This window comes from Acinonyx jubatus, chromosome D1 (genome assembly GCF_027475565.1).
Source record: "Acinonyx jubatus isolate Ajub_Pintada_27869175 chromosome D1, VMU_Ajub_asm_v1.0, whole genome shotgun sequence".
Lineage (NCBI taxonomy): Eukaryota > Metazoa > Chordata > Mammalia > Carnivora > Felidae > Acinonyx > Acinonyx jubatus.
The window spans coordinates 68,155,873-68,170,600 of record NC_069390.1 but is presented as its reverse complement, the minus strand read 5'-3'; the positions used below and the strand labels follow the sequence as shown (position 1 = coordinate 68,170,600).

The window sequence follows — 14,728 nt, the reverse complement described above, 5'->3', positions numbered from 1 at the left end:
TTAGGAAGGAAAACAATGGAAAGAGGAGAGGGAAGAGGCAGAGAAAGAAAGAATCATCTGGGAGATCTGAATTAAGAATAGCTCTGGTGGAACATCAGTACCTGTGTTTTTAAATGCTCCCTCAGGAGATTCTAATAATAGCCATGTTTGGGGTCCACTAGATTTACAACTCTTATACTAGGAAGCCATATACTTATACTAGGAAGCTTATGCTGCAGAAACCAACCATTTTAACTAAATATTTACTAAATAATTTTACTATTTACTTAGTAAATTATTTACTTAGTAAATCTGTCCATGAGACAGATACATAGAAACATAGAAACATAGATACATAGAAAATAAGATACTATCCCTGCTCTGAGGAGCTAACAATCCAGAAGAGGAGACAGAGGTTGAGAAAAGGAACTAGCATACATGGAGTAACTTGTGGAAATGGGGAAATGTGTAAATGCTATGGGGCAAAGTGGAAATTAGTCATTCTACCTGGGGAGTTGGAGAAAGCTAATAGTTGAGCAGGTTGTAAAGGATAAATAGGGGCACCTGGGTGGCTTAGTCTGTTATGTGTCTGACTCTTGATTGTGGCTCAGGTCATGATCCTGGGATCATAGGATTCTCTCTCTCTCTCTCTCTCTCTCTCTCTCTCTCTCTCTCTCTCTCTCTCTCTCTCCCCCCCCTCCTTCTCCCTCTCTCTCTCAAAAATAAATCATAAAGTTTTTTTTTAAAAAAGAAGTTTACCAGGAGAAGAGGAAGAGGGAACTTGTAGCAGAAGGACCTGTTTGTTTAAGGTAAGAACAGGTAAAAGCTGGGATCTTTATTAAACCAGAACCTGCCACGAACAGTATCATTTGAATTGGGATGTGAGTTAGTTGTTCAGATCAGTCAACACAGCATTACATGTTGGTCCGTTGAAACAGCCAGTCTCTTGAGGGCAATATCTAGGAAAAGGGCATAATCCTACATCAGCCAGCTTGTTAGGAAAATCAATAAATGCTAATATTGAAAATTTTAAATATTCTAGAGACTATCCAGTGTAGAAAATTACAATGCCTGCCTGCATCTCCATCTCCCAGACATAACCACAGCAATAATTTGGTATATCTTCCTTAGAATGTTTTCTATGCACAGACTGCCAATTATGTGTGTGTATGTTTACATCTTTCCCCAAAATAGAACTTAGGATATTTACCACTTAAACTTGCTATTTTTAATTTAACGTTTCTTGGGGAGCCTTCTATATCACTATAAAGAATCTTAGTTGTTTTTAAAAACATATTTTTACTTTATTGTAATCATTTTTCTTTATGTTTATTTATACACTACACAAATGTCAATGTAAAAAGGTGATATATGTAAATCAGTGGTGTGCTCTTATCTATTTACACTTCCTTTCTCAGAGGTAACCGTTGTTGTGTGTTGGCATATGTCCTACTTGTTCTTTATTCATTTACACACACACACACACACACACACACACTCACACACATGTGTGTTTGGCGGGGGTGGGTCTTCTTTCTCATAAATGGGATCATGGACAATGTTGTGTCTCAAGAATTATCAAATTTCAAAGTCTGAAAGAACACACAAGAAGGACTGCAACCTGTCCATTACTCCTGACCTTTTTCCTCAGTGCCCTCCAATCTCACTTGTATCATAGCCACTGCAAACATATCGTAGGCAATGGGAGCCGGGCCACATTAAAGAAAGAGGTGCATAAGAAGATCCCTTTGGGACAACTGACCCCTGGCACTCTTCTCTTGTGACTTTAGCGTTACAAAACCAAACTGAGAAGAAACAGATGGAAGAGAGAGGAGAGTAAGGGAAACACGATGAGCCCACTGGGCCCCTAAGTCTCTGGGGCTTGAGGTTTAGATATAGTTCTCACTAGGGCTCTAGACTGCTTTGCCTCTTGTAGCCAGAGGGATGGAGTTTGAAGCATGTAAGATCTTGGAAAATGTGCAACTGAGCAAGGTCTAATCATCAGTGATTGGAAGAGAAATGTACAATAAGAGCCAACTGGGATTTAACTCAAAGGCGTTTTGAAAGCTTGCTTCAGTGAGTTAGAATTGCAGCCTTTTGCCCCAAATTTCTCCACAAATATTCTATAGGCATTTTTTAAGCCCCAGAGCCCTTAACTAATGTTATTTAAGGCAATTTTATGTATCTAATTGTACAGATTCTTTTCTAACTTTTGAGCAAGAAATGATCCTTAAATCCCCTTGTGTCTACTGATATTTCAAGGTAAGAGAATGCTCTGGAATACTTCCCATTTTCCAAATGTAATATTTTCCAAAATAAATGTTGGAGTAACTGCATGGTTAATACCATGTGAATATTTTAATTCACACAATAATATTCTGGAGTTTATGGAAGCTTGGCCTTTTTCCAGGAGGTTTGAAAGTCCAAAAGTGGGCTGTTTCTTCTCAGTGGGAGAAAAGGTGGAGGATGTGAATCACGATTGGTAAATTGGAGAGGAGGTCACAGGCTGAATGGCGCTAAGTAGGGGAAAGTGCAGTGCAATCTTCCATGGGAGGAAAGCCAGTTGCACAAAGGGGAAGGACTGGTTACCATTAAAGGCTTCAAAATTAGGGCCTTGGAGGAGAATTGAATGGGAAAGTTAACAACCCCTTGTTTCTCTTCCTCTTCTAGAGGGTGGAGCTGTTGTAATGAGATCCAGGTGCCACCCTGGGATATCAGAGATCCCTATCTTTGTCTGTTTAGAAGCTCCCCAAACCTTCATTGCTGTAGCTCATATGCCCCCTCTTCCAAGGAGCCTGCCCTGATGGCCAGATTGCAGTCATCAGATGACATGACACTGTCAAGATGATCTGTTTCTTCGTCCTTTCCCCCCATGGTCTGTAAGATTCTTGAGACCAGGATGTAAAAGTCATGCAATAATTACATACTGAATGTTGACTGAATGAGTCTCTCTGACTGGAAATAATCCCCCCTCCTCTGGGCTCTCTTGGTGCTTTATACCTCACTCACGTAATTTTTTACACATTCTACCTTGCATTCTCATTTCTGTACATTTTAACTCCACTATTAGAGTCAGAATTCTATCTCAAGAAAAAAGAGATAATGCATATAAAGTATTTGTGCCACATCCGCTGAATAAATGGTAGCTATTATTTTTTGTGTAATGAAGGTGCCTGAAGGAGCAGAAAATATCTTATTTTTTAAAAACAAGCTTCAGGAGCACCTGGGTGGCTCAGCCGGTGGGGCATCCGACTTCGGCTCAGGTCATGATCTCACAGTCCGTGGGTTCCAGCCCCACAACGGACTCTGTGCTGTCAGTTCAGAGCCTGGAGCCTGCTTCAGATTCTTTGTCTCCCTCTCTCTCTGCCCCTCCCCCATTCACGCTCTGCCTCTGTCTCTCAAAAAATGAATAAATGTTAAAAACATTTTAAAAAGATAAAATAAAAACAAGCTTCAGAAAATCACTTTGAAAAGATCTTTGTTTTGCAAGAGTCACTTGTTTTGCAAGAGTCACTTCTTTTTTTCTTTTAATGTTTATTTTTGAGACAGAGAGAGACAGAGACAGAGCTTGAGCAGGGGAGGGGCAGAGCAAGGGACACACAGAATCTGAAGCAGGCTCCAGGTTCCTAGCTGTCAGCACAGAGCCCTATGTGGGCTCGAACTCACAAACCATGAGCTCATGACCTGAGCTGAACTCACAAACCATGAGTTCATGACCTGAGCCGAAGTCAGTTGCTTAACCAACAGAGTCACCCAGGCACCCCACAAGAGTCACTTCTTAGTTTTGCAATGACAAGAGACCTACTGCCTTGGAAGAAGGAATAATAGGTTGTCTTAGTCTTGAAATATCTGTTCTTACTCATTCCTCTTGAATAGAAAGCTGGGATTAGGGTTAGGTAGGAAAGTTGGTGCTGAGTTGCACAACACCAGGGGGCACCATTCATAGTGTAATCTGGTTGGGGTTTTTTGTTTGTTTGTTGTTTGTTTGTTTGTTTGTTTGTTTGTTTGAAAGAGAGTGTGTGCACTTGAGCAAGGGAGGGGCAGAGAGAGAGTGAGAGAGAAAAACCCAAGCAGGCTCTGCACTGACAGGCTCTGTGCTGGGTTTGATCCCACGAACTTTGAGATCATGACCTGAGCCAAAATCAAGAGTCAGACACTCAACTGACTGAGACACCCAGGTGCCCCCATATTGTAATCTGTTGTGATGAAAGTAAATATTCTTTGGAGATGTGCTTCAAGGGATATCCTTCCTTCTGAATAATATAAATGGTCAATATAAATGATGTCCCTAGAATTGTACAAGAAGGCAGCCATAGGACAAAGAGAAGAGAAGAGAAGAGAAGAAAGGGTCTCTGACCCTTTCTCTTTGAGGTTCACATTAGCTCACCAGTTTTCTCAACCTGACTTCTGGAAGAGGGTTATGACCCTTTGGATCATGGAAATGTTTTGAATTCTTGAATAATTCAGGGGAGAGTAATATTGGACTTTCCAATGGTAAAGTATCTTCCTCTTTATTATCATCAGCTAGCTTTATACACTCAGAACATCTGCCACATAGGTGGCACATAATGGGCAATCCATGAAACCCAGAGATCTCTGGAAGTCTAATTTCTCAATAAAATTGAGAATTCAGGTCTTTCTAGATTGAATCTGGAGAACCCAGAGTCCGAGTGTGAAACAGTCTCCAAGGCCACCTTGAGAATGGACTTGAATCCCCACAGGAACACTAATCAAAATACCTTTCTGGGCAGGGGCACTTGGGCATCTGACTCTTGATTTTGGCTCAGGTCACAATCTCATGGTTTGTGGGTTCAAGCCCCACGTCGAGCTCTGTGCTGACACTGTAGAGCCTTCTTGGGATTCTCTCTCTCTCCCTCTCTCTGCCTGCCCCTGATCATGCTCTCATTCTCTCTCTCTCTCTCTGTCTCTCTCAAAATAAAATAAATAAACATGAAAAAAAATTTAAATACCTTTCTGGGCCACCTTCAGCTTAGGTCAGAAACACTGAGGTGAATCTGGAACTCTCTTCCTCGCTGTATTTTACCTGTTGCTTTTTCTAAAGGTCCAAGAAGTTGAGGCTGATGTCTTACTTCCACTTTAAGTTCATTGCTCAACACATATTAATTAATAACTAACCAGTTTGCTACCTGAGTGCAAAGGTTTGATACTGAAAGAACTAGAGTAGCTCATTATCAACTGATTCCAGACATGAAATCAGAGTAACAATTCAAAGAAACTAGTTCCTTGTGATTTTGTGTATGTGCATGACTTATGATTAAAAAACCAAATCTACCATTTCAGAAGAAACATTCCATTTATACCTTTATAACCAGACAAATAAAAATATCCCCTGGCTTCACCTTCTCTTCTGGCCCCAGTGTGGTAAAGGTCTTAGGCTTTGGGTCCGTCAGCACTAGGCTTGAATCATGTTTTCACAACCTCTTAGTTGGGTGATCTTCAGCAACTCTGCACTCCAAGCAGGCTCTGCACTGACTGGGTTTGATCCCACAAACTTTGAGATCATGACCTGAAGTATGTTTCTGAGGTATAAAAAGGGATTATAATTAAACATAGTTCATAAAATGAAATGAGAATTTATAGGTCAGGCGCTGTGCCTGACACATAATAAATGTTATCTATCACTATTTATTATTATTCCCTTTATCACCTCTACTTCCTTCTTCTCCTTTTTTCATGTTCACACACGAACCCACTGCAATCTGCTGCCCGTGCTCCACACTCTGGATGTTGTTGTCAAGATCTTCAATAGCCTTCTCATTGCCAAGGCAATGAATACTTTGCATTGTTGCTTCTGCTTTCTCTGGAGTATCTGACATCACTGAACACTCTCTTCTTTTTGGAATTTTCTCCTCTCTTTGTTTCCAAGGCAATCCATTCTCCTGATTCTTCTGATGAATCTCGACATCTCCCAACTTTCTTAGCTGGCTTCTTCCTCTGTTGGTCAGCCCTTTCATGTTACCATTTGTAGACTCAATCCTCTACCTGTTTTTCCTTTTCACCTCATGCACTACTCCTTTGACTTCAGTTATGATCAATAATCTAATTACCCTTATTTACATTTATATTTGCAGTTCTATCTGAATCTCCAGACCTGCATGTTTGACATGTTTTTTTTTTTTCAAATTTATTTATTTACCTTGACAGAGAGGGAGAGAGAGCGAGCAAATGAGCATGAGCAGGGAGGGGCAGAGAGAGAGAATCCCAAGCAGACTGCACTGCCAGCACAGAGCCTGATGTGGGGCTGGAACCCACGAACCAGGAGATGATGACCTGAGCCGAAACCAAGAGTCAGATGCTCAACTGAATGAGCCACCCAGGCGCCCCTGCATTTTTGACATCTTACTTGATGTCTGGATTTGCCTTGGGAACCACAACCTAGTGTGTATAAAGTCCTCTCTCACCCAAACCAGCTCCTTTTCCTATGGTTCTTTTCCTGTTAGTGGTATTACAATTCCCCAGTCATTCAAGCAAGCTGACTTTGTCTATGCCTTCTCTTCTCTCACCCCACCCTACCCCAATATCTGGCCATTCTATTCATTCTACCCTACGCAGCTCTCAATCTATCCTTTCTTCTCCATCCTCATTCCCACAACTTTGATTTAGACCATCATCACCTCCTGCCCAAATAGCGCAGGAGCATTCTCAATTTTAGCTGCCATTTTGTGTTTCTAAAATACAAATATAATCATGTCACTTACCTGCTAAAGTCCTTTGCAGATTTCACCCTCAAAACTGGACAGAGGAGAGTAAGGCTGCTGGACAAAAACAGTAAGAGTAATTTGCTTTTTAAAAACAAGAGCAGATTCAAGGTCATCTCTATGGCAACCTTGTACTCACTTGTATTCTAATATGCTTTCTTAAGTGGAAAAGACAGAAATGGAGTTAGAACCAGCACCTTGGAATTCATATTCGCCTGAGACTGCCCACGGGAACTGTTCACGTGAATAGCATTTACCATGTGTGTTGTGGAATAAAGGGTTGAGAACTGCTGGTCTGTGTTTCAGTGATCGCCAACTTCCAAGATTTCTTCCTCCGCTTCGCTAGTCCATATGCTTGCTGAGTTCCATGCTCAGGGATGATGGGGGCTTGCCAGTGACTCGTGATAAATAAATTTCACATGAGGCTAAAAACAGATACCAGCATGATTTAATAATCTTCAAAGACCAATGAAACTGTCAAATAGATTAGAATATTAGCATTGTATTGAAGAACTCTTTTGCTCCTTGTTATTAAGCTGCACAGGAAGCCTAATTATAATCCTAATCATTGCTTTGTGAGCCTGGCTAAGAAATTCTGTTACATCTTTCTCACAGTAAGAATGTGTTGCTGGTGGGAATGGAAATTGATAATGTCCTGTATCTGTCCACAGTAGGAAGAGCCTTGTTATTAGACCTGGAAATAATTCAACGTTTATCTCCAGAAAGGGAATTTCATCCCCGGGGCAATCCTGAGATGGGAAACATGCACATTTGCTGCTCAGACTCCTATTCTGTGCTTTGCAACTGAACAATCTCTCTTGGAGTTGTAATGTTTTTCTATCAATCAAGTTACAGTCAAATCCTATAGGTTTGGGAACTTTCCTATCTCTAGGTGATTCTTCATGTCTGCTTTTATTCATTGTCTTTAGCATTTCAGAATTACATGGGTGGTTTATTTCACAGGTTTCCAACTTCTTGAACTTATGATAGACTTTAAGTTCCAACAACAACCAGTACTGACAACCAGAATGGAGGAATTAATCTTTTGAGGAAGTGACTGAGAGTGTCACAGAAGTGACAAATGAGTGGATTCTTAAAGGATGGATAGGGGTTTTCCAGGCAAAATGACTGGCATTTACAAAAAGACAAAGAAGCTTACAAAAGCCTGCTATGTGTTGGGAATGCTCAGAAATTTGGTATGGTTGTTTTGATAGAGAGTAGGAAGTGGTAAGAGAGGAAACAGGTCAAACAGGTCAGGGTCAGACTGGAGAGCCTTGTGTACCATGATAGTTCATGGGTATTCAACATGGCCATTGTTAGTAAAAAGTAGACCCCAGTCAAAACTCTAATGCCCACCCCAACCCCAATTATAAGAAAAAGCATTCCTTTCCTTTTTCTTTTACATGGCGAACAGGGTAAGTGAGCATATTTATGCTGAGATAAGGTTTTTCAGAGGAAACAGACTTTGTTTGGTATTCCTTGGTAGAAGCAAGCTTACCACACAATGAGCACTGGGCATATGGCCTGGCCATAGTGGGCACTCAACAAATGCTAGTTGAATGAACAGTTGGATGAACAGATGAATGGGTGGATAAATGGTAGATGGCTTTATAATGGAGACAGTTTCCAAGCTGTAGAGTTGCTAGTGGGTACTTCAATAAATATATAAATCAAAGGCAGCTGTGATCAGAGGCCAAACAAGTCACAATCAGGAATGTGGATGGAGGTGGCAGCAGCATCCGATTCCATATTACTTCACTGCTGCCTTGACTGTTTTCTCTTGGACTCCCAGGGGCCACAATGCTTGGCCGTGCTACCTACCTCAGCTACATCTCACATAGCCCACATCCACATTGCACTGAATTGACCACACTACTTAATTTCATCTTAACTTCACCTCTGATTTCTAGACTCACTCCTTTCCTTAAAAAGGCTTAGATCCTTTCTCTCTTGGCCATGAATGGTTCTTCATTACAACAATCCATATTACAAATCCTAAACTGTGTACAAGTGCAATAGCTCATGAACATTTTAATACAGAATTGCTGCCAAGTTTTCACAATAATAAATAGAAAAAGTCCTATTTCTCTACCCTTTTTTCCCCAAACATGAAAACTTTATTAAAATAGGCTTAAGGATTTTCTTTTTAATCATCAGAGATGAAAGTGTTAAGAAAATTCTATCCAGTAGGCAGAGTAACCCTTTAGACAGATTTTCTGATGAATAATGATAGTGGTAACAGCTCATATTTACATAGTGTCCTTCTGTGTTCCAAGAACTTTCAGTTACTCTCAATGACATTATCTCATTAAGTAACAACATCTTTCACATTAATTCAGGGTTAAACTCTATGTTAGCAGCTCCTAGGGAACATAAGCTCCTAGGTTTGTCATAATCGTTTAATAATTCACAGCAAAGTGATGGTGTTTTTTTTTTCAAATCTGCATTACCTAAATAACTATCTGAATTATCTATTTTTGACTGTACAAAAATAATTTTTAAATAATTTATTTATTTTTTAATTTACATCCGAGTTAGTATATAGTGCAACAATGATTTCAGGAGTAGATTCCTTAATGCCTCTTACCCATTTAGCCCATCCCTCCTCCCACAACCCTTCCAGTAACCCTCTGTTTGTTCTCCATATTTAAGAGTTTCTTATGTTTTGTCCCCCGCCCTGTTTTTATATTCTTTTTGCTTCCCTTCCCTTATGTTCATCTGTTTTGTATCTTAAAGTCCTCATATGAGTGAAGTCATATATTTGTCTTTCTCTGACTGACTAATTTCACTTAGCATAATACCTTCTAGTTCCATCCACGTAGTTGCAAATGGCAAGATTTCATTCTTTTTGATTGCTGATTAATACTCCATTGTGTGTGTGTGTGTGTGTATTATATATATATATACACACACACACACATATATATATATACACACACATATATATATATACTTTTCATACTTTGGCTATTGTCAATAGCACTGCTATAAACATTGGGGTGCATGTGTCCCATCAAAAGAGCATACCTGTATCCCTTAGATAAATACCTAGTAGTGCAATTGCTGGGTCGTAGGGTAGTTCCATCTTTAATTTTTTGAGGAACTTCCATACTTTTCTCCAGAGTGGCTGCACCAGTTTGCATTCCCATCTCTACCCCTTTTTTATTGAAGAGAATGTCAGTCCCTTTGTGTAAAAGGAATCAAGCCCCAGAGAAAAACAAACTGGTTTTTTGTTTTTGTTTTTTTGGTTTGTTTTTTGTTTTTGTTTGTTTTTTGTTTTTTACAAAGGACAGAAAATAAACATTTCATTTTACTGGGCCACTGATAAAACAATCCATTCTGCATCTTCCAAGCTATTTTGTTGGAGCAAATAGTAAGCATTCCAAGTACATGTTCACACTAAATTCTGGTTCAACATGGATTCAAACAAACAGAAAGATCAAATATTTGAAACTTCTTCTGCAGGTTAGTTTTGTGGTTAGTAGACAAAAGTGACAGCAGGAAGTCTCTCTGAAGCATCTTGTAGAGAATGCTGCAGAATCAGTCCACACTCAATTCTACTAAATCCATCAGGCATTTACTGGACACTTGCTGCATATAAGACATCATCCTAGGCATTGGTGGGGGTGAAGCACAAAGAACAATATGGCAGGATTAGGGGACTCTGACTAACATTCTATTGGAGGAGAAACTACTATGCAGTCCATGATAAGCTACGCATTAGCTCCTTCTTGGCATCAAGTGATGGAAAATCCCACTCAAACTGACAAAAACAAACAAAAATTATTAGTTCATGTAATGAAAAGACAAGTGGTGTTGGGCTTAAATGGGGCTTGATCCAAATGTGCATCGGGACCCAACTCTCTCCACTTTCTGGACCTGTTCTCCCAAGTGTAGGCTTCACCTGCAGAGTTTATGTGAAGGGAAGATGACTTCCCATAGCTCCAGGTCTATATTCACCCAGATTTAAGTCTAACAGAAAATAGAGTGATACAAGTCTTGGATGTGAGTTGCAGTGGCTTGGATTTGCTTGCAAGCTTATCCCTAAACTTTTCACAGCAGCCACAGGGATGCCATATTGTAATTGATCGAGACTATGTGACTTGCTCAGCCCTGAGAACAAAGATAGAGTCAGCACCTGCTAAAGCAACTGGACCAAGATTGAAAGAATAGGGGAATCTTCAGAGGAAAAAAAAATCAGAGTTCTATTACCAGAAGGAGAAATTATTAAAAACAACAACAACAAATACAACAGCGGAATGAACATAGTGTGATGGGAGGAGCCAGATATATTCTGGTTTTAAGGGTCTATGAAGTGGAACCAAGAAGTGAAACAGAGTTCAAATTCCTTCCTATTCTGAGAATCCGTGACTATGGGGATTGCCCTAAAACACACAGCTGAATAAGTGTTGGCAGTGTGATCCAGTGCCTGAGTTCTTTCTTACTCTGATGTCAGACATGTTGGGGTGTGAGACCCAGATCTGCCCCTTACATGACCTTGGGTCTTAAAGCCTGTTTACATCTGTAATATAAGATAGTAACAGCCCCTACCTCATGAGGCTTTTTAAGGATTAAATATGATGTTTATTACAACACTCACATGTTGAGACAAAAATCTCCAAATCTTGAGAGAGTGTATGTCTTTATAACATCATCTTCCATTTCCTTTTCAGCTCACTGAATTTAGGGTTCCTCCTCACCCTACTATTTAAGCTTCTCTTACTAAGGCTCTGAATGACCTCTTAATGGCTAAGGCCAGTGGATAATTCTCAGTTTCTATTCGATTTGACTTCTGTATAAAACTAACCTTCTTAATCACTGTTCCCTCCTTCTTGAAAGTCTTTAATCTATTTTCTTCCATTATTTTTCTTTTTTAATTTTCTTTCTATCTATATCATCCTTTCTCCTCTGTATTCTTCTCTGGATCCTCTTCCTCTGCCCACACCTTAGATTTTGGGTTTTCTGGGACTTTCTTTGTTCTTGTAGTAGGTAAAGATTGTAATCATGATTGACCATTGTCTTTTGAATAGCCTTTCTATGTTAGGAAAAATTCCTATATTTAAGTGGCAAATTTTCCAATGTAGTTGCTGGTCTCCTTTGCAATGAGGCTGCTTCATACATCAATCAGTTCAAACCATATGAGACTCCACTAGAAACCTGGTGTCCTTTAGTTAGTACCCACCAGTTTCCCCATCTTCTCAAGCTCTAAGCAACTATGAATCTACTTTCCATCTCTAGAGATATGCCTATTCTGTACATTGCATATTAATGGAATCATAAAATATGTGACTGAGCATGTTTTCAAGGTTCATCCATGTTGTAGCCTATATCATACTTGATTCCTTTATATAACCAAAGAATATTCCATTGTATACATGTATCATATGTTGTTTATCCATATTGGTTGGTGGACATTTGGGTTATGGAAATTTCTATTATTACTATTCCTGTTTTACTTTAGAGATAAGGAAACTGAATCTGAGGGAAGTAACTTGACTGCTAGAAAGGGGCAGAACTGAGATGCACACAAACCCAGGTGTATCTGATGCTTTCTTGCTCTTAACCACTACACCACTGCCTCTTAACCTTGCCTCTACACAGATTTGTAGAGCCCACGCAAAAGTAGATGGGGCAAGACCAATACAATTCTCAGTGGAAATCTTTTTAGGAGCATGGCTGAGATTTATCCTGAAAAACAAGGAAGTAAAACTATGCAAGAAATTTTTGAAAAATAAGCAATTTTTTATGTAAAAAAACTTTTTTTAATGTTTATTTATTTTTGAAAGACAGAGAAAGAGAGACACAAGCAGGGGAAGGGCAGAGAGAGAGGAAAACACAGAATCTGAAGCAGGCTCCAGGCTCTGAGCTGTCAGCACAGAGCCTGATGCGGGGCTTGAACTCACAAACTGTGAGTCATGACCTGAGTCAAAGTTGGACGCTTAACTGACTGAGCCACCCGGGCACCCCAAAATAAGCAATTTTTTAAAACAGGAAAAGAGAGAGAGCTTAACTCTATAGATTTTAAAACAATATAAATCTACAACAATTAAATATTAATAGACAATACTTACATAGCACTTACTATAAGCCTCTGGGAACAATTCTAAATGCTTTACATATATTATCTAATTTAATCATCACAAATGTTTGAGTTCTGTGTTCATTAGTCCCCATTTTGTAGATGAGAAAATTGAGGTGCTGTGAGTTTAAGTAACTTGCCCTACATTGCAGAGCTGGCAGGCAGTAGAGTTGGTATTTGAATTCAGGAAGTCTGACTCTAGATTTTGGGTTCTTAATCACTACCCTCTTGAGCCAACAAACAAACATAATCAAAGCAAACAAAGAAAAGAATGGTTATCAAATATCTGGGAGGAAGGCTATTTAAGTTTCAAAGTCACAAAAGATAACACAAAGTTAAATAGCAATACATTGAAGTACAAAAAAAAAATTCATTCTGTATCCTAAACAAACTGAAATGAAACGGAAAACAACAAATGGAAAGACAGTATTTATAGTATATGTGGAAGATAAGAATCAATGCACTGAAAGTTTTTTTTTTAATTTTTTTAATTGTTTATTTTCATTCAGGCTGTGATAGTAAGTCTTATCTAACCATAGCGTGAGCATCTCAGACACCAGATCTGCTTACTTAGTCCCTCACATCACTTAGGTGATTCAGTGTGATAAATCCATGAGGCATTTAATGTATCTTTTATCTACCATCAATTCTGGGGATTTTGTCCCAAATTCTTTTATTCTTTTAATTTTTTTTTCAATATATGAAATTTATTGTCAAATTGGTTTCCATACAACACCCAGTGCTCATCCCAAAAGGTGCCCTCCTCACTACCCATCACCCACCCTCCCCTCCCTCCCACCCCCTATCAACCCTCAGTTTGTTCTCAGTTTTTAAGAGTCTCTTATGCTTTGGCTCTCTCCCACTCTAACCTCTTTTTATTTTTCCTTCCCCTCCGCCATGGGTTTCTGTTAAGTTTCTCAGGATCCACATAAGAGTGAAAACATAAGGTGTCTGTCTTTCTCTGTATGGCTTATTTCACTTAGCATAACACTCTCCAGTTCCACCCACATTGCTACAAAGGGCCATATTTCATTCTTTCTCATTGCCACATAGTACTCCATTGTGTATATAAACCACAATTTCTTTATCCATTCATCGGTTGATGGACATTTAGGCTCTTTCCATAATTTGGCTATTGTTGAGAGTGCTGCTATAAACATTGGGGTACAAGTGCCCCTATGCATCAGTACTCCTGTATCCCTTGGGTAAATTCCTAGCAGAATGCACATGAAAGTGAAAAAGAACAGTATTAAAGGACCAAATGGAAAAGTAAAAAAGGACCTAAATAGATGATGATGTCCAAAAAGAAATACTTACTTGAGAAAAAACATTTACTCTCATTAATAATGGGAAAAATGCAAGTTACACCTATGATATTTTTCCTATCAAATAAGAAAAATATACAATATTGAAGAAGACTATCTAGTTTTGGCTAGGGTGTAACACACTGGCATTCTCTAACATGCTGATAGAAGTATGAACTAGTAGAGTCTTTCTATCAAATCGTCTTGCAATATAAGCCAAGAACTTAAATATTCATCTCATTTGATCTCTCCCAGGAATCTAGCCTAAGGAAAGAAGTAAACATACAGAAAAGGTTTATGTGTTCAATAACATTCATAACAATTCAGACAAAAAATCACTGGAAACTATGTAAACACCTAACAACGAGGAAACTGTGAAACAAATTAGTCAATTATACTTACTATGCCGCTATTGAAACTATATTTATCCAAGAATGTAAAAAATTGTGGAAGTATTCCTGTTATGTTTTTAAATGAAAAAAAGCCAAGATACAAGTTTCTATTTATTGTAAAATGTATATAATCACAACTATTAAAGAAATGACCTAGTGGACAATGAAAGCGAGTCATACCAAACACAGTATATTGTTACAGAATTTTTTTCTTTCCACTTTTTGTTATTTGCCAAATGGACTATAACGGCACTG

The 14,728-nt window shown here is 39.0% G+C and overlaps 1 protein-coding gene and 1 long non-coding RNA gene across 6 annotated transcripts in view; one reads left to right on the top strand and one right to left on the bottom strand.

Annotated features, from left to right (window-relative positions):
* LOC128311883 (uncharacterized) overlaps positions 1–14,728 on the top strand; it is a 60,877-nt gene that overhangs the window by 17,075 nt on the left and 29,074 nt on the right. The window lies entirely within an intron of this gene.
* LOC113593790 (uncharacterized) overlaps positions 3,986–14,728 on the bottom strand; it is a 57,523-nt gene continuing 46,780 nt past the window's right edge. For 3 of the 5 annotated variants that reach the window (XM_053203767.1, XM_053203765.1, XM_053203766.1), the window contains one exon: positions 6,767–7,123. In XM_053203767.1, the coding sequence (XP_053059742.1) occupies positions 7,041–7,123 (83 nt within the window). In that variant the 3' untranslated portion in view covers positions 6,767–7,040. The other 2 variants (XR_008290532.1, XR_008290533.1) reach the window with 2 other exon arrangements.